We start from the raw sequence: 26,131 nt of genomic DNA on the forward strand, positions 1-26,131 counted from the left end.
TAGTAAAGCAAATAGTATATATGGGTACCCTCTATGTCTCCCCCTGAGAATTTTATGGAAGAAATGGGCAATAGAAAAAGGTAAGTAAAATCTATAAACATCATGTATCAATTTAATCAGAAACACTATTTTCCAATCAACTTTTCAGAGTTTATTTTCTATAGCTTTTTAATAATATTTTGTACCGTGTGGCTGTTAATATTAGTTAATTAATTTCTTTAACCATGTTGAATTTATTTGCTAGTATAATTTTGACTGTCATCTAATATCATTTTTTGTTCTATAGCAGATACAAAGAAAGACGTCGTTTTCCTTATTGATGGCTCTCAGTTTGCAATTTCTGAATTCCCTTCAATTCGTGAATTTATCGAACGGCTTGTAAACAATATGAATGTGGGTTCAGATGCTACTCGAGTAGCTGTAATTCAATTCAGTGATAATCCCAAAGTTGAATTTTTGCTGAATGCACATTCTACCAAGGAGGAGGTGCTAGCTGCAGTGAGAAGACTAAGTCCCAGAGGTGGGAGGCAAGTGAACCTTGGTTCCGCCTTAGAATATGTGTCAAAGAATATCTTTACAAGGCCATCTGGGAGTCGCATAGAGGAAGGAGCACCTCAGTTTTTAATCCTTCTTTATTCCCACCAACCTCATGATGATACAGAGAACCCGGTACACCAGATCAAACAGATTGGTGTGGCTCCGCTTCCTATTGGAAAGAATGTAGATCCTGAGGAAATGACCAAAATAGCACTTAGTCGTGATTATGTATTTCAAGTGTCAACTTACCAAGATCTACCTAGTCTGGAACAGAAAATGTTAACCCCTCTTACAACATTAACTACCCAGAAAATTAAAAAAATCATTGCTGATACAAGTCGCCCTCCAGGTAAGATGATTTGTAGGATTGTCTGCATAGAACATTTCCGCATCATCTCCCTATCTTTCCTGCTTCCTTGTTGCAGTGACTAGCAGAGAGGAGCCTTATTTTTGGCATTTGGCAAGACAGAGCTGTAATATCTCTCTAGGCCCAAGCCAAGTTTTATTTCTCTATTGGGATCAGGATGACAACCATCTCACTTGGGAACCAGGGTTGCCACATTTTCAGGGATCCAAAGCACCAAACAGAATTGTAAGAGGTGTTTTTGATTTTTTTTTAAAAAAGCAGAGGAAGATAAATTGTAAGTTCTGCATTTGACCACTGGTCCTTTTGGACCAGCTTTACCTCTCAACTGACAGGACTTTAAATTGTCTACTGCTGCTAACCCAGATTCTCTTCACTGAGACAGGAGCTAGCCAGGGCTTGAAGCTGCATATTAAACATGATCTCCTTTCTGTGAGAAAAAAACTGGTCTTATTCTGTTTTCCCATTGTCCCCACTCCTCATTGTAGACATTGACAGTGAAGCAATGGACATCGTCTTCCTTGTTGACAGCTCTGATGATGTCAGACCAGATGGACTTGCTCACATTCGTGATTTCATTTACCGGATTGTCCAGCAACTAGATATCCAACCAAGTAGAGTGAGAATTGCTGTTGTCCAATTTAGCAATGAAGTGTTTCCCGAGTTCGACTTAAAAGCCTATCCGGCCAAAGAGAGTGTGCTACAAGCCATACGACGCTTAAGGCACAAAGGCGGTTCTCCCCTGAATGTTGGGAAAGCTCTGGACCATGTCATGAAGACTCTCTTTATCAGATCAGCAGGAAGTAGGCGAGAAGATGGAGTCCCCCAGCAGTTAGTCCTCTTGCTTGGAGGGAGATCCCAGGATGATATCAGCAGGCCTTCTATTCTGGTGCAGAACTCTGGGATTAGAACTCTGGGAGTTGGAACAAGACAAATAGACAGTGCGGAATTGCAAAGGATCACCAGCAATCCTCAAACTGCATTTATTGTGAGAGATTTTACTGAGCTCCCAGCATTAGAAAAACGGATCTTTGCAACACTTTTGACAAGACAAGTGCCAACTGAACTACCTACTGAGGTTATTGCTGGTCAGTCTTTCATTTTTAAATAAAACTGTGGAGTTAGAATAATATTCAGGGGGATTTAAAGAAATAGGTGTATGAAAATGAAAATTGCTTTCAATAGTATCTATAGCTGGAGTCAACACACTGCTTTGTATAAATAATTAAATAAAAATAGACAGTTTGCAACAGAGCTATTGCATGAAAAGACAAAGTTAAGAAAATAGCATTCAATTTTCTTTATAACATTCAAAGATCAATATAGTTTTCACATTGTACATTTTTGCATATTTAATTAGAGGTTCAGTTTAGAACTTGCTTTTGTGTAAACAAGGTAGAATGAAATTACCCACCTCTAATCAACAAATCTAGACCTCTTGGGTAATTCAGCCTTGCAGCCTAAACTGCTTATTTCTGATATAGCTCCTGATGACTCTCAAACCAACTTCAAAATTTCCGGTCTAAATTTCAGTGGGTTGGCAACAGGGCCAGAATGTTCTCAGTCTACCTTTGGCTACTTATATGACCTGATTGGTTACACTACTGCTTCTGGCCCTTCTCATGCATACCAGAAAGGCAAGCCTTGGTGCTTGGCAATTGGGCAGCTGAGTCTACTTCTGCCTGCCTTTTCCTTTTATGGTTTGTTTTCTTCTAATGAGCTCCTTTTCTTTTCTTTCCCAGATTTTTGCCCACACAAACACCTTCATCCCTGCTTCCCATATTATTTCCTCTGTCATCAACACAAAATCCTTTCTTTTTCTTTTTCTCTTTTATGGTATCATTATATCCTCCCATGCTACCATAATTAAAGCAATAGTGAGTGAGTTGTTCTTTTGTTCATGTGCCCCTTTACTGGTCCATGGAAGCTTTGTTAACAAGGAAGAACTGATTGTTCAGCTTCATACACATAAAGGAGTAACTTTTAAAATAAAAGGTGTTAAAAATTAAATAAGTTTTAAAAGGTAGTAAAGAAAGGGGGAAGGGAATCTTTGTAGTACTGTGGGCAGAGGATAGAAAAGTAAGGAAACATGCTTCACCCAGCCTGGGCAGAAGCCAAAATGATGGATGGGCTGAATGGAACCTGAACTTTGAGAGGGCAACTGATGGATCAATTGAAGATTATAGGAAAAAGGTGGAGAACATATTCAGTGCTGCAATTCAAGCTGAAATGGCTGCCTAGGGCAATGACCAGTCATTCGAGGGGAGGGGCCTTGGTATTAGAATAGAATGAAGTGCCAGAGACCATATGCTCTGGGGATCTTAAGACTGCTTTGCTTGGGGAAATAAATAGCTTTGAATTGTATTTAGAAAACATAGGTAGGGCTAAATCTGCAATGGGCTAGGAAGGGAAGAGGACAGCATCACGTGTTCCTGCAGTTAGAAAGAGGTTGGTGACCTGCACTGATGATGAGCCAAGCAAATGGGGATCTGCACCTTGGCTATACACCAATTTCATCTCGTGTTATATTTCAGTTTTGTCTGCAGAAATTGAAATCCATGTACAGTACTTAGGAAGGTGGACTGGACTGTTTATTTAATTAAGATAGATGCAATAGTTTTTAAGGAAGGAATTTTTCAGAAGGCAAAATTATTAAAATGAAAACTTTCATTTATTTATTAATAATGCAACAACAGACAGCCATTCCACTGGATAAGAATGGAAAGAAAATAACTCTTTCCCCACAATCTCAAATCCTTTCCTCTCTACTTTACTTCCTTCTTCTTTCTATACCATCTATGGATAGCAAGTCGCTCCTAGGCTTACTTCCTCAGAACTGGATTTGATCTATTGCCTTAAATGGAATGTGGATTCTAGATCTGAAAATTTGGAAAATTTATCCTTTATATAGAATAGAACAGAACAGAACAGAACAGAATAGAATAGAATAGAATCGAATAGAAAGTTTATTGTCACTTTAAATGTACACTAATCAACATACATTAAAATGATACTTCGTTGCATTCAGCTTTCAAAAGATAACCATTTTGCATATAACCACATACACCCTTGTCCAAATCATTGATGAAGATGTTGAAGAGTGCAGGGCTTAAAACAGAGCCTTGGGGTACCCCATGGCATACTTCCCTCCATGTAGATATAGTTCCATTGAGGACTACACATTGAGTGCGGTTGGTCAGCCAGTTATGAATCCATTTGGTGGTGATGCTGTCTAACCCACATTTTTCTATCTTATCAAGTAATAGGTTGTAGTCTACTTTATCAAATGCCTTACTGAAGTCCAAGTAATGCTCTCCTCATCTGACACAGGAAATGGAAATGTTGATTTACACGCTTCACTAAAGATAACGTATGAAGAGACCAAGTCAGATTGTTAGTTATCTGCACCCCCAGATACTTAATACTATTGACCATTTCTAAAGCTGCAGCCTTGATACAAAATAGAGTATGACTATGCTGGCTCTTTTTAAAATTAACAATGATCTCCTTTGTTTTGTTAACATTCAAAACCAGGTTATTTTTATTGCACTAGTCTACCAGCCTGTTTGTAAATTACCTGGTCTATTTTAAGTGGGGCAAGAAATGTTTCTCTAAATTGCTCTTTTCCTTTTCTCTGCCTGATCCTGAATTGCTGTAGCATATTACTTTCTCTGGACTTAATTTATGTACTTGATCATCTCATCTTGACATAATGTTTTAAAAATGGGATTCAAGAAAATTTTGCATGATAGGAGATTGCTATGTTCTTTTCTCCTGGTAGTGCAGAGAATTGGTTCCTTGAAATGCAGTTTTAGCTTATTCACCAAAAGCTGAGAGTGAGGAAAAGTGCTATTCATTGTGAAAGTGCTTATTCAGAAAATACATTATGATTATAGTTATATTTGATGAATTCTGTGAATACAGAAATCATGCACATTTTTAGTAATACTGATTAAAGCAAAATGCCTTAAAATGAACTAATACCTGGTTTTTTCTTTTAAATCTTTTAGTTGATAAAAAACAAGGTGATATTGTCTTCTTGCTGGATAGCTCTATCAATTTTGGGAGAGACAATTTCCCCAATGTTGTTGAATTTATACATGACTTAATTGATGCTATTTATGATGAAGGCGATTCGATTCAAGTTGGTTTAGTACAATACAACTCTGATGTGAGTGATGAATTCTTTCTGAAGGATTTCTCTGACAAAGAGCATATCTTAGAAGCAGTGAAGAAGATAGTCTACAAAGGAGGCAGAATTGCCAATACAGGAGCAGGTGTCAAGCATATCCAAGCAAAACATTTTGTGAAGGAGGCTGGCAGCAGGAAAGACCAGAATGTCCCTCAGATTGCTGTCATTGTAACAGCAGGCAAGCCAGAAGACGATGGGGAGGCAGCAGTCTTAGGGCTGTCTCAGTCGGGTGTCAAGGTCTTTGCAGTTGGTGTGAAAAACATTGACTTGAATGAAATTACGAAGCTCTCCAGTGACAGCACAACAGCTTTTAGGGCTGCAACTCCCCAAGTCCTCTCAGAGCTCAATGAGGCTGTTCTGGTGACTCTGAATGATGTCATGAGAGAACAATTATGTCGTGGTGTGGTGGAAGTCTCCAGAGGTAAAGAAAATCTTATTCAATTTGTGTTTCTGGTTGGTTGTTGTGGGGGTTTTTTTGGTTTTTTTTTTTTTTTTTGCTTTATTTTACATTTAGAGATTTATACAATTCTGTACCGTAATTTATATATGCAGCAATCTTTTGCTTTTGTTTCTCTTATTTTAATATTCAATTTCATAATAGCAAGTATAGGTAGTATTTTTATTTTTACTTATTTGTATTTAAGAAAATTTAGATGGCCACCCAACTCACTCTCACTGACTCCAGGTAGCTTAGAAAGATAAAAACCAATATAAAAAAAATAAAAAACAATAACCACCATCTGGGGACAACAATTAGTCAATCAAAAAGTGATTCGATGGGATCCATCCCACTCTGGTTTCCCAGGCTTGTTGTGAAAACTAGATCTTCAGGGCCTTGTGAAAGAATGTCAAAATGGGGGGCAATCTTCTCTCTATGAGATGATGTTCCACAGCGAGGGAATCAACACAGAGAAGACCCTTCTTCTTGGTCCTTGACTTATGATCACAATTGAGTCCAAAATTTATGTTGCCAAGCAAGACAAGTTAAGTAAGTTTTATGCCATTTTACAATCTTTATTGCTGCAGTTGTTAAGTGAATCACTGCAGTTATTAAGTTAATAACGGTTGTTAAGTAAATGTGGCTTCTTCATTGTCTTTGCTTGTCAGAAGGTCACAAAAGGCAATCACATGACCTCAGGACACTGCAACTGTCATAAATACGTGCCAGTTGCCAAGCACCAAATTCTGATCATGTGACCATGGGGATGCTGCAATGGTTGTAAATATGAAAACAACTATAAACAACTTTTTTCAGTGCCATTGTAACTTCCAACAGTCACTAAACAAATTGTTGTAAGTCAAGGACTACCTGTATGTTATGTAGTCCAGTCTTAAGTATAGCTATTTATTAACACTCAAAGTTCTGTGTTAATACAAGTTTGGGAAAAAATAACTCAAAATGGTCAGACTGTCTGGTTTTTCATAGAAAGCTGATCATAGTGTGATGTTTTGGATATTGAATCAAGTAATGTATTATTGGATATTAATGAACAGTGCAAACAGAGCAGTTATTCTTGACTAGAAATCCAGAAATCACTTTTATATATATTTTTTACACAGTACAATTTAACAATTGGTTCTCTAGCTACCATGCCACTTTCCCTTTACTTTATGTATGTTAGGGTTGCCATTTTTTTCTATTCTAGATTGCAATCTGGATGTTATACTTGGATTTGATGTCTCAGATACTGTACAAGGGCAAAACATATTCAGTGTACAAAGAATGCTGGAATCAACAGTTGAAGATATTCTGAACAGGATCAGTCAAATGCAGAAAATTAGCTGCACTCCCAATCAGGCACCCACAGTGCGTGTAGCACTTCTGGCACAGACTTCCTCTGGAATTGTAGAAGCCTTTGATTTCTCAGAGTATCAGCCAGAGTTGTTTGAAAAGTTCCAAGCCTTGCGAAATGATGGACCATATGTGCTCACAGCAGACACCCTCAAGTCTTACCAGAATAAATTTAAAACAGCTCCTACTGGAAGTACAAAGGTAAATGTTGACTCCATTTTCATTTTTGGAAAACAAAATTAGTTTGCGGCATCAAAATATTATTCTACGGAACCCTCCCCACCGCCCCAGTGATTGCTGTGTGGTGTACATGTATATCCTGCTGGAATAGTGAAAGTAAAACAAATAGTTGTGAGTATCTAGGCTACACTGATGCAAATGAGCTGTGGTAGCGCAGTGGTTAGAATGCAGTATTGCAGGCTACTTCTGCTGATCACTAGCTGCCAGCAGTTTGGCAGAGGTTGACTCAGTCTTACATCCTTCCGAGATGGATAAAATGAGGACCCAGATTGTTGGGGGCAATAGGCTGACTCTGTAAACCACTTAGAGAAGGCTGTAAAGCACTATGAAGTGGTATATAAGTCTAAGTGCTTGTTGCTTAAGTGCTTATATGGTATGTGACTTTGAGGAGTCTATACCTGCAGGGCTAGACCAGTCAAATTAACCAGCTGAACTGATCTACTGGAATCACAGAAGAAGAGAGGAGGGTGTATGAAAGAATATACTGTATAATAATTTGCAGCAAGTGTATTTAAAGAACTGGGCTTAGTGTGTTGCCTTGCAAAAAGTAATTGTGTCAGCAGTGTATAAGTGTTAATTGCCTACTTCTAAGAGTCCTGAGCCTCAGGCCATTCCTGGATATCAACTCGGTGACTGGCTGATGTTTTCACTGAGGAGCACTTCACAACTTATCTTTATTAACATGAAGCTCTTTTTCAATAGGTGGTGATTCACCTAACTGATGGTATTGATGGTGCTATGGGACCATTGGCAGCTGCATCAGCGAATCTAAAGAAAGAAGGTATGTTTTGTAAAGCTTTATTTTCATACTGACATAAAAATTCCTTTTAGTTGGGATTTCTGAGATTACATACATATATTCACACTGATCAAGTCTTGTAGATAAATGAATATAGAATAACCCTAAAGCATATGTCCAGTGTTTACAACCATTAATACAACATGACTCTTTAGCTTTTTATCCTTTCATTGAAATATTAAGGCCAGAGCCTTCCATGTTCATAAACATTGACAGAACTAAGTAATTTTTTTTCTTTTGCAGTTGTTTTATCACTAACATGTCCACAAGATATAATGTCATTGTTAAAATATTCTTGATAGTTTAAAATGAATGTTCCATTCTTTTCTCACTTGAAGAAGCCCCAAACCATTGCAAAATTTCTTCTTTCTACATAAAGAATGGGGTGGGTGGGGGGTTATTGAATTACTTGTTCTTTTGGCAAGCAAATGCTGTTGTTGCTGAACTAGGTTTTCAATCCAAGATGTTGTAAGAAGTAGGCTCAGACTGTGAAAGAAAAGTACAGAATAATGGAATGTTGCTATATAAAAGCGGTATCCCTGATACTATCAAATGCTCAATTTATAAAGACCTCCAAGATCATTGCTATGGTTGAGTAAGATGGGAAACTGTTCCTGAAGATAGAAGCAAGAAGAATGTACTCCTAAACTGTTTTACATTTTAGGAATATTTGAGATTGCACTAGTAATTTGGTGCAGTTTCTTTTCAAAACAGGACAAATCTTGGAAATAAACATTTGAATCAAAATGTAATATTGGCTGCCATCATCTATATATTAATGGCACCATATTTGTCTGTGGCTTCATTCAAAGGCTTAATATAGGTTAAAGATGAAGATGTGCATTTTAATGTGTAGTGCAGTTTACCTAAACTGTAGTACTCTTAAACAAATATTTTTACAGTGGGTCCATAATGGAATGAATATAGCAATAACAAAACTCAGCTAGGGCATTCCTTCTTTTGGGGTATGGGTGGATAAAATAGGGAGTGCAGGTAACTGGAGAGAGGTTTGCATATTTTGAAATTCACAAGTTGGATGGAATTCTTATTTTAACTCTTAAGAAGCTTTGGCTAGAAGAGTAGGGACTTCTTCCACTAAGTTTCATTGGAATAAGCATATGGTCACATAGAGTCACATAGTAATCTCAGGAAGTATTGAGTAAAATGCTTTATTTTCAAAAGACCCAGACATTGTTGTGAGTGCACATTTTTTAAAAAAATCTTTTTCCAAAATCTATTAATTCTTACAGGCTAATCTAAATTTTATGTGTTTCTTCAATAAAAACAATGGATAAAAATGAATGTATTAGGAAAAGATGTACATGGATACACAGATGTACAATCTAACAATGGAGAAAATATTTGCCAAAATACATATATAGGTAGTCCTTGACTTACAACCACAATTGAGCTCAAAATTTCCATTGCTAACCAAGACAGTTGTTAATTGAATTTCCCCCCATTTTACAACCTTTCTTATTTATTTATTTATTTATTTATTTATTTATTTATTTATTTATTTATTTATTTATTTATTTATTTATTATTTGGACTTATATGCCGCCCTATCTCTGAAAGGACTCAGGGCGGCTCACAACAATAAAACACACAAAGTTCAATTTTTTTTAAAATAAATACCCAATAAAACTATAAAAACCATTAAAATCCCCTCTAAAACCCCTTCAGTCCAAGCAGGCCAGGCGAAATAGCCATGTTTTAAGGCCACAGCGGAAAGAGCGAAAGTCAGGGGGCACCCGGAGCCCCAGGGGGAGCTGATTCCACAGGGTAGGTGCGCCCACAGAGAAGGCCACTCCCTAGGGGTCGCCAGCCGACATTGCCTGGCCGATGGCACCCCAAGGAGACCCTCCCTGTGGGAATGCACCCGGCGATGGGGAGCTGTCACTGGCCGCAGATGGTCCACCAAATACCCCAGGCCTAAGCCATGTAGGGCTTTATAGGTGATTATCAGCACCTTGAATCTCACCCGGAGGGCAACTGGTAGCCAATGCAGGTCCTGCAGGAGAGGTGTAACATGAGAGTGTCAGGACACTCCCATCACTACCCGCGCGGCTGCATTCTGCACCAGCTGAAGCCTCTGAGTGGTCTTCAGGGGCAGCCCCATGTAGAGAGCATTGCAGTAGTCGATCCGGGAGGTGACAAGCGCATGAGTGACTGTGCGTAGGGCATCACGGTCCAGGTAGGGGCGCAACTGGCACACCAGACGTATCTGGGCAAATACCCCCCTGGTCACAGTCGTAACATGATCTTCCACAGTCAGCCGTGAATCCAGGAGGACGCCTAAGTTGCGCGCCCTATCAACAGGGGGCAACACCTCACCCCCTATAACCAGCAATGGAATATTCCCTTGGAACTGAGTTGCCGGTATCCACAGCCACTCCGACTTGGCAGGGTTGAGCTGAAGCCTGTTCCTCCCCATCCAGAGCCACACCACTTCCAGGCACTAGGACATCACGTTGAGGGCATCACTGGGCTGATTTGGGGTGGATATAAAAAGTTGGGTATCATCAGCATACTGATGATACCCCACCCCAAAACCACGGATGATCTCCCCCAGTGGCTTCATATAGATGTTGAACAGAAGGGGAGAGAGGACTGACCCCTGAGGGATCCCATAAGTGAGGGGCCTTGAGGCAGACCTCTGTCCCCTCGCCAACACCGCTTGCAAACGCCCAGAGAGGTAGGAGGAGAACCACTATAGAACAGTGCCTCCCACTCCCAACCCCTCAAGGCGTCGCAGTAGGATACCATGGTTGATGGTATCAAAAGCTGCCGAGAGATCTAATAGAACCAGGACAGAGGAATATCCCTTGTCCCAAGCCCTCCAGAGATCATCCACCAGTGCGACCAATGCCGTCTCCGTGCTGTACCCGGGCTTGAAACCCGACTGGCACGGGTCCAGATATAATGTTTCATCCAAGGCCTACGGGAGCTGATGTGCCACCACGCTCTCAACAACCTTCGCAATAAAGCCTTTCTTACCACAGTTGTTAAGTGAATCACTGCAGTTATTAATTTGATAACATGGTTGTTAAGTGAATTGGCTTTCCCATTGATTTTGTTTGTCAGAAGGTCGCAAAAATTGATCACATGAGCCTGGGACAATGCTGCAATGACTGTAAGTTTCTAGTAACTTTGAACAGTCATTAAAAATGGTTGTAAGTCAAGGACTACCTGTAATATAGACTCAGTTACTTTTTTAAAAAGCATACATTAAGAGAATAATGTTGACTGCTTTAAAAGGGTGGCCTTTTGGAGATTATAGAATAAAACAAATTTAAGATTGAGAAATTGAGGGGGAAAGAGAAGCTAAATAGAACCAGTTTATTTAATCCTTTCTCAGATAGATAACAGGATAGAATTCTATAGGATAAACATTATCCTTCAGGGATTATGAACAATTATTCAAGATGGATCCCCCCCCCCAATGTTCTCTAGGTGTCAAGGCTCTTATTCTTGTTGCGTTGGACCGAGTATCTAATTTTGAAGAAGCAATGAAACTGGAATTTGGACGTGGCTTTACTTATAATAGGCCTCTCCAAGTGAATCAGCTGGATTTAGATTTTGAAGTGACAGAACAATTGGTAAATAACTGAAGTCTATACTTTATTCTTAATGACATTAAAAAATGTTAATGGATATATATTTGCAAGTACCTATTATGTAACAATATTGCATTTTTGAAGATATGTAACCATGGTGTTTTTATGATACGTAATGTACATTTTGTCCATAAAAATGTAACTTCTGTGAAGTTTCAGAGATGGAAAAGCAAAAAATTACAAAGCAGTTGCCCTCAAAGAGGAAGGGGTTTATGTAAGCCATGTTATTTGTTCTTCTCATATAACATTTTCTATATTAGTGAATGGCCTGATGGATTACCACCCAGATACTGTTTAAACAGTCTCTGCTGGCCTGTCACATCTTTCTGGGCATTGCAAAGGCTATTTGTGGTTGCTGTCCTTAAATGAATCATGATGAAAATTTCATCCCTTGTCCAGAGTTATTGAACTGGGAAACTGCTGTGCCAAATCAATATCCCAGATGGATCAATCAATAAAGCTAATTTGAAGGTTACTATACAGCAGACTAATGTCTGCTAAATTCCTGAATTAGACCCATATTAAAACTGAGACATTTTCTATATTCTTACAAATCAGTATAGTACATCACTGTTGTTAACTCTATAATACAGTTGAGGAAAAGGGATATTAAAGTTAAGAGAGAAGCTTGCTAAAGGCTTCCTGATGAGACTGTGGTAGGGGTAAAATATGAACCAGCAGTTTTCTGATTTGTATGTCAATTTCCCATCTTTCATGCTGCAAGAGCGCTCTGTGATATAGTTTTGTTAGCATGATTGCAACTTATCTAACTATATACTAAGGTTGCATAGTATTTCAGATTTGAAAGTGAAAGCATTCTTTGGAGTTACTTGGCATCTCCATGTTCCCTGCAAGATCTTTGACCCTTCCAAGCAGAAGTATGCACAGCCCCACTAAATATTCCAGGGGTTTAAGGCAGGGGTGGGTTCTACTTACCTTTACTACCGGTTTGCAACGGGAGCGTGCGCATATGCTTGCTTCGCTCACACGTGCTTCTGCGCATGCACAGATCATCCATTATGATGTATGGGTAGGTGGGCGGAGCCTCCCGCTGCTTTTACTACCAGTTTGCAAGAACCGGACAGAACCGGGAGCAATCCACCACTGGTTTAAGGTTTCTTGGATTCCTGACTTTCCCCTCAATCTTCCCACACAATGTATTCTAGATTAGGGTGTATCCATTCTTGAAAGATTGGTATTGGCCATTTGCGATAAACTAGAGAAGTGTCACAGCCTGATGAGCAAATTCTACTTTATTATAAAGTTACATTGACAGAATCTTCCAAGTATGAAAGTACAACTACTGCCATCCATTCCCCAGTCTCCTTTATAACCAGAAAAACTAGAAAACATCTCTTCTTGATCTCCTACCCTGCCCACTCCACTCCTCCTTTGTGGAGGAGTCCTTAATTGGCTCATATATTTATCTTTCAGTCTGTTTTAGCACTGTTGTCTTTGAGAAATGTATTAGTTTTTCAACATCTGATCAATTACTATATTAATAATGTTTGTCCTCCTTGTTTTCAGTACTTTTTTCGTTCTCCAAGGAATCATTTCAGTTAAAGCTCAATATTGCACAAATGTAACTGTGGACAACATCAAGTGCACATATGTGCATTTTAATGATCTATTTTTTACTTAATTAGTAGTCTGTTTTATTCAGGACAATATTGCAGAAAGATCATGTTGTGGAGTCCCATGCAAATGTTCTGGACAACGGGGAGACAGAGGATTTCCAGGCACAGTTGGACCAAAGGTGAGATGTTTAACATGGGTTTTACAGTTTATAATAAGGCATCTATAGTATGGGAATGAGGTGGATCTATTCCAAGGAGAAATACAAAAGATGCCCAAGGTTTTGAACTCACTTGCAGTGATTCTCTGGATCCCAGCAGTTCTTGTATAGTGATCTCTATATTGTACTCATGATGTCTTATCTAGAAAGCATGTTTTTATCTATGATGTCCATTTTATGTACTTAAATTTCTAGTGTTAAAATTGATATGAATTTCATTTCAGCACCTTGTTTAACAAAAGCTTTTGGTTCAGAATTTGGAGTTTCTAGAGTTAGTTTTGATACTCAGTATCACATTTCACCTGTGCTTGACAGTACTTGATGAAAGATTTAAATAATAGAATGCAACTCTATAGTTGGCTTTGCTATGTAGGTGAAACTCTATAAACAAATTATATATTGATCTGTGCATTAGAGATATAATTTTAAATGAGTGAGATAGCATGAATGCTCTCAATATATATAAAATTAGAAAATCATACCTGTGGCTGGAAAGGGTTAAATTTAAAAGATAGCACCGAGGCACTGATCATAGCAGCATAAGAAAAAGGCTTGAAGCATCAGGTGTTTCGAAGCACGGGTCTACCATATTAGACAGGATCCAAGGTGCAGACTATGCAGAGGGACCCCAGAGACAGTCCAATATCATACTGGCAGGATGTAAGATGCAGGCAGGAACAGCATACACTAAATGGCACAACCATGTTGCTGTATTTTACATCTGCACAATGTATGGGCCCAAACCCAGATAAGATATTCCACAGAAGGTCATGGAGCTTAACAGGGCTAAGATCCTGTGGGACTTCCAGATCCAGATGGACAGACAGGTACTAGGCAATCAACCAGCCATTATGGTAGTAGACAAGGAGCGGAAGACAGTGGCAGTAATAGATGTAGCAGTGCCAAGTGACAGCAACATCAGAAAGAAATAGTATGAGAAACTGAAGATGTTTCAGGGCCTGAAGGAGGAACTGGAGAGGATGTGGAAAGTAAAGGCCAAAGTGGTCTCAGTGGTGATAGGAGTGTTTGGGGCTGTGACTCCTAACCTGGGAGAATACACGCCCCCTGTCCCGTCCTCCCCCTCGCCCCCCCCACATGCACACACACACACACACACACACACACACACACACAGACACACACACACACACACACACACACTGTCTATGTATAATCTCAAGCTTTTTTGAGATCATATTCAGATATTTATTGCAATGACTTACTATATTTTCTTTGTAAAAAGGCAGAATTGGGCTTAAAGATTAAATATAGGATATTCATCTCAAGTTTATGTATAAATATGTTCTCTGTGTTTTAAAGGGAATTCCAGGGGAAAATGGCTATAGAGGCTATCCAGGAGATGAAGGTGGACTGGTGAGTAAATGTTTCTTAACAGCTGAACTTCTACTTGCAGTAGCAAGGAAACAAAAGAAAACCAGCAATACTTTTGCTGTGAAGATGGATGGAGGGATGGAGGGATGGAGGAGGAGGAGGAGGAGGAAGGAAGGAATATGGTACCACAACTTTAGTGCTGCAACAGTCTTTGGTTCATGATGAGCAGAATATTAGCAACATTTTGCTTTTTTCTTCCATACTATATATAAATTAAAACACAGGCTATCTTTTCTTACCTGCTATACACAATAACAAAAGATCCAAACCTTATCTAGAGTTTTCACATGCCGTTTATATTCCATGTGAATCTGGAATCATGTATTGACAATATATATACAGTATAGAGATACACACACACACACAAAGACAGACATACAGACACATATAGATACACATCCAGATTAAATGTGCCATTAAGAGACGTGTCTCTATTTACACAGTTTCTTAACATGGACAAACAGCAGGGCATTAGGGTATCATATAAAACATTGTAACACTACTATCCAATGCTGAAAGGCTAATGTTAAGCTAAAAAACTTCTCTCTTATGGAAATCAAGTGGAGATGACTAAGGAGGCAATAATCCTATTCTTTTGCATCTAGAGTGCAAGGTACTTCACTAAAAAAGAAAAGAACAAAGAGGAATCGGGTATGGGTAAACTCCCGCACTCCCTCCATCCTGCTCTATGTAATCAAGGACTAGGGAGCCTCTTAGTGAGGATTTTTTGAGGCGTGTGTTGGGCAGATTGTGATTGTGTCGATGTTAGGAAGAGCACTAAACGTCCTCTCAGAACTGTGTATCAAAAATCCTCACTGTAATCCGGCTTTAAATTTTCAATTTGTGCACACAGAAGTCTTTCTAAAGCTTATTGCTAGCTGGGAAACATTTCTGAGAGCATTGCTATTGAGGTTGGAGTCACATCTTTGCTTGAGACAAGCTTTGGAATGAAGTCCATTATTCTAGTATTGCATTTTATATGTCTCATTGCCATGCTGGAGTTTGATTGAATTTTGAGCAGGCACATGTGCATGTGTTTGGATGAAGGATATAAAAGAAAATTTGCCTCCATGAAAGAAAGTTAGACCCTATGACCTTGCTTATTGCAAGTTAACTGGATCCCAATGGCCCTGGATCAATTATGATCTTTGGACTGATCACCTGTTTTGCATTATAAAAACTGTATACTTTTAGTTGACAGGATTGTCTGAATGATAGATTGTCTGCATGATAGAAATGTTCCATATTCGAATAACATCCGATGTAATATTCTTGTTGCAGAATTTGACATCTCCTTTCCTTTCTAGTATTCATGTGCCCATTTTCTTTAACTGCCATCACTCAGAAATATGTTTGTGACTGAAGAGGTATCCATGCTGACTCTCATACTTCTTTCTTTTTTGTCAAAGGGTGAACGTGGACCCCCCGGGATAAATGGAACCCAAGGTTTTCAAGGCTGCCCAGGTGAAAGGGGAATGAAGGTAAAGGAAGAGAATTGGGCTTTACAGAAGAAGAACACATACTGTATAGACTTCTCAATAGACACCAATCCAGTTTATACTAGTTCACTACTTCCACATTATAGCATCTGATAGAAAATTACTCAATAGTATTGTCCAAATACTTTTGGGGGTGGGGTGGGGAACTGGTGGTTGAAGGCAAGCTCTGAGAAGAAAAGGAGAGTAAGAAAAGAAAGTTTCCAGAAGTTAGAAACAGAATATATTTATTGAATTTACCTTAACCAATCATAGCCTACACACCTTCCCTAAACAGGCAGTGAGATTTCAGTGGATTTTTTTAAAAAAATAAAGTGTATGCATCAAACTGTGGTCTTTACAGATAAATTGAGACTTTCTTACTCATTGAGAAACAATCTTTTTTGCTGTTTTTTGTTTTCTATTTATTTTTGTCTTCTATTTATTTTGAGGCCATTCCAACTTTTCCTTAATTTTATAGAAAAATGGAAGTAATTCTAACTGTGATGATTATCTGAATATTTTTTGACTGCTCATTTTCCTCTGTAGCTGTAGGTTTTGAGAAATTGAATAAAATTTTAATAGATAAATGACAATTCTTTCTTTTTTGTAGGGGGGCCGTGGATTCCCAGGAGAAAAGGTACTTAACAATTTCAATATAACGGAAGAAAAAAGAATATACATTTCCTTGTCTTATACGTTTCTCATTGTCAATTTCACCTCAGTATTTCTTTTTTGAGATTATAATAATTAATTATTTTCTTTGATTCTGTAGGGCGAATTAGGGGAAAATGGGCTTGATGGAATAGACGGAGAAGAGGTGAGTCATTTGAGTTACTTTTTGGACTAATAAAGAACATGAAATAACATTTCTTTCTGGTTAGAACTCATTTCAGTAACACACTTTGATTAATAAATACAATTAATTTGGTTGCTTTTGCCAGGGAGAGAGAGGCTTTCCAGGTGTTCCTGGGGAGAGGGGGAGCCCTGGTAGACAGGTAAGTGTAATTTTTTTAAATTATTATTCCAAAACTTCAAAATTGAAAAGAAAAAACTCCAAACAACCAAATAATGTATTGCTTGTTATAGAGCTACAAGAGACTTTTGGGAAATCAGCAAAGGCTCAGATATTTTTGTTTTCTTCAATAAAGTCCTAACTGGAGAGACTAATCAGAGATAAAATGTAGCCCAGTTGTATCTCTGAATAGGCCATTCACTGGGGGGAAAAATGGAGATGGCTGGTCTAGTATCCTTTCTCTGGTTATTCTCTTGCTAGAAATATCAGCCAGGGCAAGGTGAAAGTCACATTAATTACAGGATTCCATTGTTATGGGCAAAGGTTTTGATATTACGGAAATTATTTCTTCATAGGGTGGCAGAGGAAGCAAAGGAGAAATAGGAGACCCAGGTGACCATGGACTTCGAGGCAATCCGGTAAATATGTTGAAAGATACTGAGATGTCTATACTTTAGACTTCTAATTCCAGGAAAAAAGAAAAAAAGAAAAAAGGGAGAGAGATTTTTTTCTTTATATCTTTTTTTCTTTCCTTTCTCTTTCATATTTACTATATTTTTAAATGTACTTATTATATATGTAAAATCTTTTAGTAATAACTAATTTAAAAAAGATTTAAAATTGCAGCAGATTTAAGATGTTAACTATCAGAATGGGTAAGCTTGACACTTGCAACAATTACTTTACTCTTATTGAAACCTTGAGGTCTATGAGGTAAAAGGGTGTAAAATCAGGGGTCAGGAGAGCAGTACAGGACACTTCAAAGCACATGCTGAGGCTAGGAAATTGTTTTCAGAACTGTGCTACCAGTCCAGTTGTATTTTTTTCTCAGTCTCCTCTATTTCAGAATCTATTGGCTGTTTAGTAAAGACCAATCCCTTTAATGGGAAGTTGGGCAAGATGAAACATCTGCAAAGGTGTATGCTATTGATTTCTAAACTTGTATCTGCTCTGAGCTGGAAATAGTTGGGAGAATACAATGTCATGAGTGAGGCAATATCCAGAGGGAAGGGAGTAGTAGAACCTGGAGGTGGAGTAAAAACAGAATCAGCCTAGAATCTCTACATAGCCACAAATGGACTAAGTCCAATCACTCTTGAATTCTGCTTACCCTTATCCTTAATTGACTAGATTCCTAGGCATAGGCATGAATTATAATAAATCAGTTTAATTGAAACTTCACCTGTGGTCCTCTGACCATATCTTGAGTTCTAACCTGTGCATCTTCGCCCTTTCACATTCATGTTTTTAATTCTCAGTTTCTTCTTTCTAATTTATTAAGAGATCTGTGAATTTTGGTTGCTTATCAAAGCTGCCAGGAGAGATTCATTACATAACTGTCATATAGCAGTTAAACAGGAAAAAATAATCAGAAAAGAGAGGCAACAATCCCAATTCAGCATCACAATACATGGACTAAAATCTAGATCGTAAAGACATTTGTTTCTGCATAAATTCTTCTAAAAATAATCTGAATCAATGAGAATTCTCATCCATTCTTTTTTTTTTTTTTTTTTATTGCAAAAGTTTTACAATTACATTTTCACCCCTTTTTTCACCCCCCCACCACCCTCCCCAAACTTCCCATCCTCCCTAACCCTCCCTAACCCTCCCCCCCCAGACTTCCCTATTACATACTCATAACTAATAACACTAATAAATAAACCTGAACCCATCCCTCCCCCTATATAATTTTTCCTCTTTGTCTCTTTACATTAAAATATTTCTAATACATTATTTTCAAATAAAAGCTATTTGATACTTTCTAGTTTGGTATTTGTTCTGAACATATTCTATCCACCTTTTCCATTCCCATTCATAAGTCTCTTGTGAACAATCTTTTAAATACGCTGAGATCTTCGCCATCTCTGCAAAACTGGCCATCTTCAAAGTCCATTCCTCGATAGTAGGCAAAGCTTCATTCTTCCAGTATTTACCTATCAACAATCTTGCTGCTGTTATCATATACAATATTAGTTTTATTTCACCCCGTGTAAAACCCTTAACTATACCCAATAAAAACAATTGTGGAGAAAATTGAATTTTTTTCTTCAAAACATTCTGCATGACCCACCAAATTTTTATCCAAAAAGCCTTAACTTTCCTACAGGTCCACCATACATGATAATACGTAGCATCCAAACATTCGCATCTCCAACATTTTGGCTGAACATTAGGGTACATACATGACAACTTTTTAGGATCTAAATGCCATCTATAAAACATTTTATAAAAATTTTCTCTCAGGTTTTGCGACTGTGTAAATTTAACATTCTGAACCCAAATTTTTTCCCAAGTTTCCAGCATCACTGGTTCTTCAAAATTCTGTGCCCACTTAATCATACAATCTTTAACTAATTCCGTTTCTGAATCTCTTTCTAACAAAACATTATAAAGCCTTTTAATATGCATTGGACCTTTCTCTCTTATATGTCTAACCAATTCTTCCTCATGCAACATAATACCAGTTTTTTGGTCCTCTTTCCATCTCATTTGTAATTGATTATATTGTAACCAGGTTAAATTAATCCCTTCGTCCAACAGTGTCTGCAATGTCTTCAGCTGCCATCTGCCCGCATCTGTAAAAAGAACCTCTTTATATAAAAACCCCCCGAGTGACATTATATTTGTATTCCACAAGGTATGACCAAGATCCAGCCATAGCGGTATTTTATAATCCCATTTGAGTCGGTGCTTCTTCCAAACTTTCATCAGGGAGTCTCTAAGTATATGACTTTTAAATACTTTATCCACTTTATTTTCATAGAATAAGTAAGCATGCCATCCAAATTCAAGATCAAAACTTTCTGCATTCAATATTCCAGCCTTTTTATTTCCAAACCAGTCACTTGTTAAAGTTAAAGCTGCTGCATCATAATATAACTGTAGGTATGGGAGTTTAAGGCCTCCTCTTTCTGGAACATCTTGCATAATTTTCAATTTCACTCTCGGCTTTTTCTCGTTCCAGACAAACTTATTCACACCAGACTGCCAGACTTTCAGTTGTTTATCACTTTTAAGCACCGGAATCATTTGGAACAAAAACAGAAATCTTGGCAAAATATTCATCTTGACTGCTGCTATTCTTCCAAGTAAAGACAGTTGCAGCTTTTTCCAAGTCTCCATGTCTTTCTGAACCTCTCGCCACAACACCTCATAATTATTTTGAAACAATTTCATATTTGATTCTGCAACCTGAATTCCAAGATATTTTACCTTAGGTACAATTTCAAAACCTGCCCTCCTTTCAAGCTCGTGTTTACGATCTTGTGTCATATTCTTAACTATCATTTTAGTCTTTTTTGAGTTCAGTTTAAAACCTGAAACTCTACCATAGTCTTGTATAATGTCGTTCATCAGGATTATTGATTCCATTGGTTGTGATAGGGTAACAACCAGATCATCTGCAAATGCCTTTATTCTATAATCCTCTTGCCTTATCACTATACCTTTCAAAATTTTTGAGTCCCGTATTGTATTTAGCAAGACTTCCAATGTTAATATAAATAAAAGTGGGGACAACGGACATCCCTGTCTTGTTCCTTTTTCAATTTTAAACTCTGTCGTCAAACTTCCATTAATAATAATCTGTGCTTTTTGCTCTTGATAAATTGCTGAGATCGACTGTATAAATTGGTCCCCAAAGCCCATCTTTTTTAAAGTCTTTAGTAGAAAGTTCCAATCCACTCTATCAAAGGCTTTCTCCGCATCCAAAAAAACCAGCACTGCAGAAATCTGTTTATTCTTATCAAGATATTCCAATAAGTCTATTACTTGCCTTACATTATCCTTCATATATCTGCCCTCAATAAATCCCGCTTGGTCCTCATGAATTACTTTTTGGATTACTGGCATCAACCTGTTGGCTAATACCTTCGCATAAATTTTATAGTCTGTGTTCAAAAGAGATATTGGTCTGTAGTTCTCTGGTTTTTTAGGACCAACTTGTTCCTTTGGTATCAGAGATATATAAGCAGTTGTCCAAGATGGGGGTATTTTACCCCCTTGTTGAATATTGCAAAATAAATCTCTAAGTTGTTCCACCATTTCAGCTTGTAAAGTTTTGTAATACACTGCAGTCAAACCATCCGTGCCAGGAGCTTTGGCTGTTTTTAGCTGCTTAATTGCTGCTATTATCTCCTCCTCTGTTATAGGATAATTCATTCTTTCCTTTTGTTGATCAGTAATTTTTGTAACTCTCTTATCCTTTAAATATTTTTCTATAAGTCCATTCTGCACCTCTTCTTTGGCATATAATTTAGTATAATAATCCACAAAAGCTTCTTTAATTAATTTTTGTTGAAAAATTTCTTTCCCTCCAATGTTAATACTATCAATAGTCCGTATACTTTGTTTTTTCCTCAGTGTGTAAGCCAACCATCTGCCCGGTTTATTGGCATTGCAAAATGTATTATGCTTCGCGTATTGTAAACTTGTTGCAACTTGTTCCGCCATAAGCATTTGAAATTGGTCTTTCAAAAGTTTTATAGCCATCTGTTGGGTTTTTAATAAGTAATTGTTCCTTATTCTTTATTTCCATTTCCAACTCAGATCTTTTCTTTTGTCGGAACAGTCTATGTTTAGAATTCATGTAGATAAGTACCCCTCTCATATAAGCTTTACTAGCGTCCCAAACAATTTCAATTGGGGTACCTTTATTCAAATTTATCTCAAAAAATTCTTTCAAATGCTTTTTAAGTTCTATTGTATTTTTTTCATATCTAAACAAATTCTCATTTAATCTCCAAGAACGTCTCTCAACCTTGTCCATCTCAATTTCTATCCATACAGGGCTATGGTCAGTCAAAGTTCTTGGAAAAATCTTTGTTCTTTTTGTCTTAATAAGTAGATCATTTGACAACAGGATAAAATCAATCCTAGAAAAGGATCTATGTCTATCGGAAAAGAAAGTGTAATCCAATTCATTTGGATTATGTATTCTCCAAACATCTTTTAGTTCCATATCTTCTTTCAAATCAAAAAAAGTCTGCGGTAGTCTAATTCTAGACTTTGCCAAGCTCTTTTTGTCTAATTTAGAATCAATTACTCCATTCCAATCTCCCATAAATAAAATAGATCTATAGTCCCATTGCACTATTTTAGTATGTAACATCTTGTAAAAACAATCCTGTTGTTGGTTGGGAGCATAAATTCCAATCAAAAGAATTTGACCATTTGCTGTAAGCAATTCAATTGCTACAAACCTACCATCTTGATCTACTTCTATAACTTTTGCTGTTAATTTTTTATTTACATAAATAACCACACCATTCTTTTTCTGCGAAGTTGAAGATATATAATGTACTCCTAATTTTGAATTTATCAGATATTTCTGATCTTGAGTTGTAATATGCGTTTCTTGTAAACATATTATATCATTATTAAATTGTTTCAAATATGTAAATAGTTTCTTCCTTTTCTGTGCTGAGTTCAACCCATTAACATTCCAAGATAAACACTTAAGGGTCATCGGCCTGTTTCTGGAGCGCAGAGCAAAATATTTGAAGTTCATCCAAGAGCTTCGATCTTGCTCCTCCCATAGCTCCACTCTCTTGTGGGGTACTCTTTGCTGCCTTCTTGTCTTGTCTTTCCTGTTGTTGTTGTTGCTTTTGTTTAAGTAATTTGGATTGAGCTCTAGTTATACGTTGATCTTTAACTTCAGTCAACTGAATCAAATCCAAAATTGGAGAAGAATCCAGCAAGGGCTCACTCAGAAAACCTCCTTCTGCACCTTGCACATTTTCTAATTCCTGCTTAGGCTGTTCTTCCAATTGCCTCTCTTCACTCTCCTTAATCTCCAAAACTGTAGATGTACGTGGAGATGGTGTTCTTTCCTTAAGAATAGTACTATAAAAATGTTGTGCCTTCTCCACAGTATTCAATCGATATCCTTCTCCCTTATATCTAAAAATTATCCCAGCTGGCGCATCCCACCGGAAGGGTATCTGTAAGTCTTTCAATTCCTTAACAAGAAAACCAAATTCTTTTCTAGCTTTCAGCATTTTAGGAGGTAATTCTTTAAAAATTACAAGTCGTGAGCCCCCCACTTGTACAGAGGTGTGAAAAGATTTTTGGAGGATTTCATTTCTAATTTCTCTCTCAGTAAAATATATGACCACATCTCTAGGCAGTTGTCTTTGTCTGGCCACCCAAGAGTTCACTCTGTAAATTTTATCTATTTTGTGAAATACCAGATCAGGGTTAACTTGTAAGATCTTAGCCAGGGCTTCAGAGCAAACTTGTCTCAAGTCCTGTCTCTCCTCCTCTCGAATTCCCCGAAGCCGTATGGCAAATTCCATCGCCCGGAATTGTATCATGACAATCTCATCTTCAATTCTCTGCATTTTATTATCAGCTTCTTCAATTTTATAGTCATTATCTTTCATCCTAACATTAACTTCTAATTTGAGTTCTTCAACTTTAAAATCAACTTTCCCAATAAAATTTGCCAGGCCAGACGCCACTTCTGCTATTTTTTTGGTCACCATATTTTGATTCTGCTTCACCATATCTTTAACTTCATTAATTTCCTGCAGAAATTCCTCATGTGATTTTTGAAGTTTATGATCTATTTCCTGTTGAGATTCTTGAAATTTTTCATCCAAAGTTTTAGAAATAAAGTCTTTTAAATCTCCCACATCAATTTCTTTTTTCTGAGTTTGTAACTGTTGAGCAGGGGGAAGTTGCGTTTGATGTTTATGTGTGGGGGATCCCCCCCCTGATGCCTTCCCTTCCTGCTTCTTTGAAGCCATTGTGCCACGTAAGCTAATTTTTCTAAAGAGGGAAGTTCTTTTTCCTTTCCCTCTTCCACAAAAGCTTCTAAAAAAGTCCCCCAGATTTAATCAAGTGAAGCTGAAGTAAAACAAAGTCAAATTTTAGAAAAAGAAATTTTTTCTTTAGATAGAGCAACTTTGTAGCAGCTTTATAACTTTGTAACAAAGCAGGAAAGCTTCACAAATCCACTTTCATTAGCTCGTTAACTCAAATGCTGGGCGCCATTTTTTTTCAAATCACTTTCACTCACTCACTTTCTCTTTTAAATTAGAAAGTCAACAAAGCACTGATACTTGCAGTTTTCAAGTTTCTGGATTCAAGTTGATATTTCCGTTGTTTGTTAAAATTAGTTCCTTTCGCTTTAAGAGTTTGCTGCTGCCGGCTTGTTCTGCTAATTAGCAGAAACGTCCCACGCCGCCCGGAGTTTCAGCAGGTTGGAAGGGAGCCACGCCTGTTTCCTCCCCAGAAACAGTTCCCTGGGGGGTTACAGGGGCTCAACCTGTACCCTGCTATCTCTTCTCCTTCAATCTTCAAGATTTTGGAGTTTTCGAGCCGCTCCTCGATCGCGGGGCGGCTCTACAGGCGGCGGGGCTGGCGGTCTTTAAAGAAACACCGCCGTCGCCGAGGCTCGCAAACCGGAAGTCGTCCCGAGAATTCTCATCCATTCTTAATAAAGTTTTTTTTCCATTTCATGCAAATATTAAATTATGTGCAGGATAGAATACAAGCAACCAGTACCCCAAATTCCACGGGTAAGACAAAATTTTCGTCAGTGCAATTTTGGGCCATAAAAGATTTAAACCGAAAATCATTCTGCTTTGTAAACCCAAGCAAGCCAGAATCTTTCCAAGAGGCCCAGGGAATCATTAAAGTTATCTTTCCATGTCTATTTCCCAATGTAAATATGTTACTTAGCTGAAGGAAGTTATCAAACAAGGTCAAAGCATTCAGTAATGTGAACAAGGTCTGTGTATCAAGGTCTATTTCTAAGTAAGGATTTCTCTTCCTGTAGTCTAGTGTCCTAAATATGCACCCATGCACTTAGAAAAGTTTGAGAGATGAAGAAAGCCCTCGGTTATAAGATGAGCTTTGTGGATATGTCAGGATTGAAAACAATCTTTCTCTGAACTACATCCATCACTATGTTATAAACTGTGTTATAAACATTTAATAACTTTTGTCTCACTCTGCTTGCTTTTCATTGCTCTGGCTGCTTCCAGGGTACTTTTGGAACCGATAGCACTGACAGAGGACCCAAAGGCGAAAAGGGAGAACTTGGACCACCGGTAAAATATCAATCCTTGGATTTGTAGGAGGGTTAGACAGAGATGCTTGGGAGGCTGTCCTAGAACTTCCAAAATCCAGTTGAAATTGTTTGGGAGAATTTAATGCAATCTATTGACTGGACTAATTATCTTACCAACAAAAAAAAAGTAAAGCTGCACAAGACTATGAGACAATTAACCAGTGGAACGGCTTACCTTTAGAAGTTGTGGGTGCTCCATCACTGGAGGTTTTTAAGAAAAGATTGGACAGCCATAAGTCTGAAATGGTATATGGTCTCCTGCTTGAGCAGGGGGCTGGACTAGAAGACCTCCAAGATCCCTTCCAACTCCGTTATTCTGTTACAGACAATTTTGGTTTTCTCATAATAGAAATGGGAGGGATGAAGAATAAAAGTTAATCAATTAAAGATGAAATCAATCACTAGGTCAGATCAACTGGTCAGATCAATCCAGAAAACAACATAATATAATAATTTAGTATATCAATAAGGAGACTATTCTGGGTAAAATATAAAACTAATAATTTCTCATCTCAAGTTTTTCCATCCTATAAAACACTCTATTTGAATTAATGATGGCATGAGCCCTAAAATCTCTCTAGTTTGAGAGAAAACTTAGCCAGTTTTTGAAAATCAATATAAATCCTACCTTATTTCCTCATTATAGTGTTTTATGAAAAAAAGAAAGATTTTTTGGCACCAGAGCTTAATTGAGTTCTAGAATTGGAATGAAGTGAGGTCAGAATCTTTCTCAATTACCCCATTCCAGGATCCATTCATATCAAAAACACAAACCTAATTTAAAAGAAGAAAAGAGAAAATTTCAAAAATACTTTCTACTAAAATGTTTT

The 26,131-nt window shown here is 37.7% G+C and overlaps 1 protein-coding gene across 1 annotated transcript in view; it reads left to right on the forward strand.

The window, feature by feature from the left end:
* Nucleotides 1–26,131, forward strand: part of COL6A3 (collagen type VI alpha 3 chain) — a 107,373-nt gene that overhangs the window by 23,584 nt on the left and 57,658 nt on the right. Inside the window, 14 exon segments of the mRNA XM_070933159.1 lie at nucleotides 290–886; nucleotides 1,390–1,989; nucleotides 4,912–5,514; nucleotides 6,740–7,086; nucleotides 7,828–7,906; nucleotides 11,381–11,526; nucleotides 13,208–13,300; nucleotides 14,660–14,713; nucleotides 16,141–16,212; nucleotides 16,820–16,846; nucleotides 16,982–17,026; nucleotides 17,151–17,204; nucleotides 17,578–17,640; nucleotides 25,216–25,281. Coding sequence (XP_070789260.1) covers nucleotides 290–886; nucleotides 1,390–1,989; nucleotides 4,912–5,514; nucleotides 6,740–7,086; nucleotides 7,828–7,906; nucleotides 11,381–11,526; nucleotides 13,208–13,300; nucleotides 14,660–14,713; nucleotides 16,141–16,212; nucleotides 16,820–16,846; nucleotides 16,982–17,026; nucleotides 17,151–17,204; nucleotides 17,578–17,640; nucleotides 25,216–25,281 — 2,846 coding nt within the window.

The sequence above is a fragment of the Pituophis catenifer genome, unplaced genomic scaffold (genome assembly GCF_029215685.1).
Source record: "Pituophis catenifer annectens isolate HBS135680 unplaced genomic scaffold, rPitCat1.0.hap2 SCAF_1, whole genome shotgun sequence".
NCBI classification, from domain to species: Eukaryota; Metazoa; Chordata; class Lepidosauria; order Squamata; family Colubridae; genus Pituophis; species Pituophis catenifer.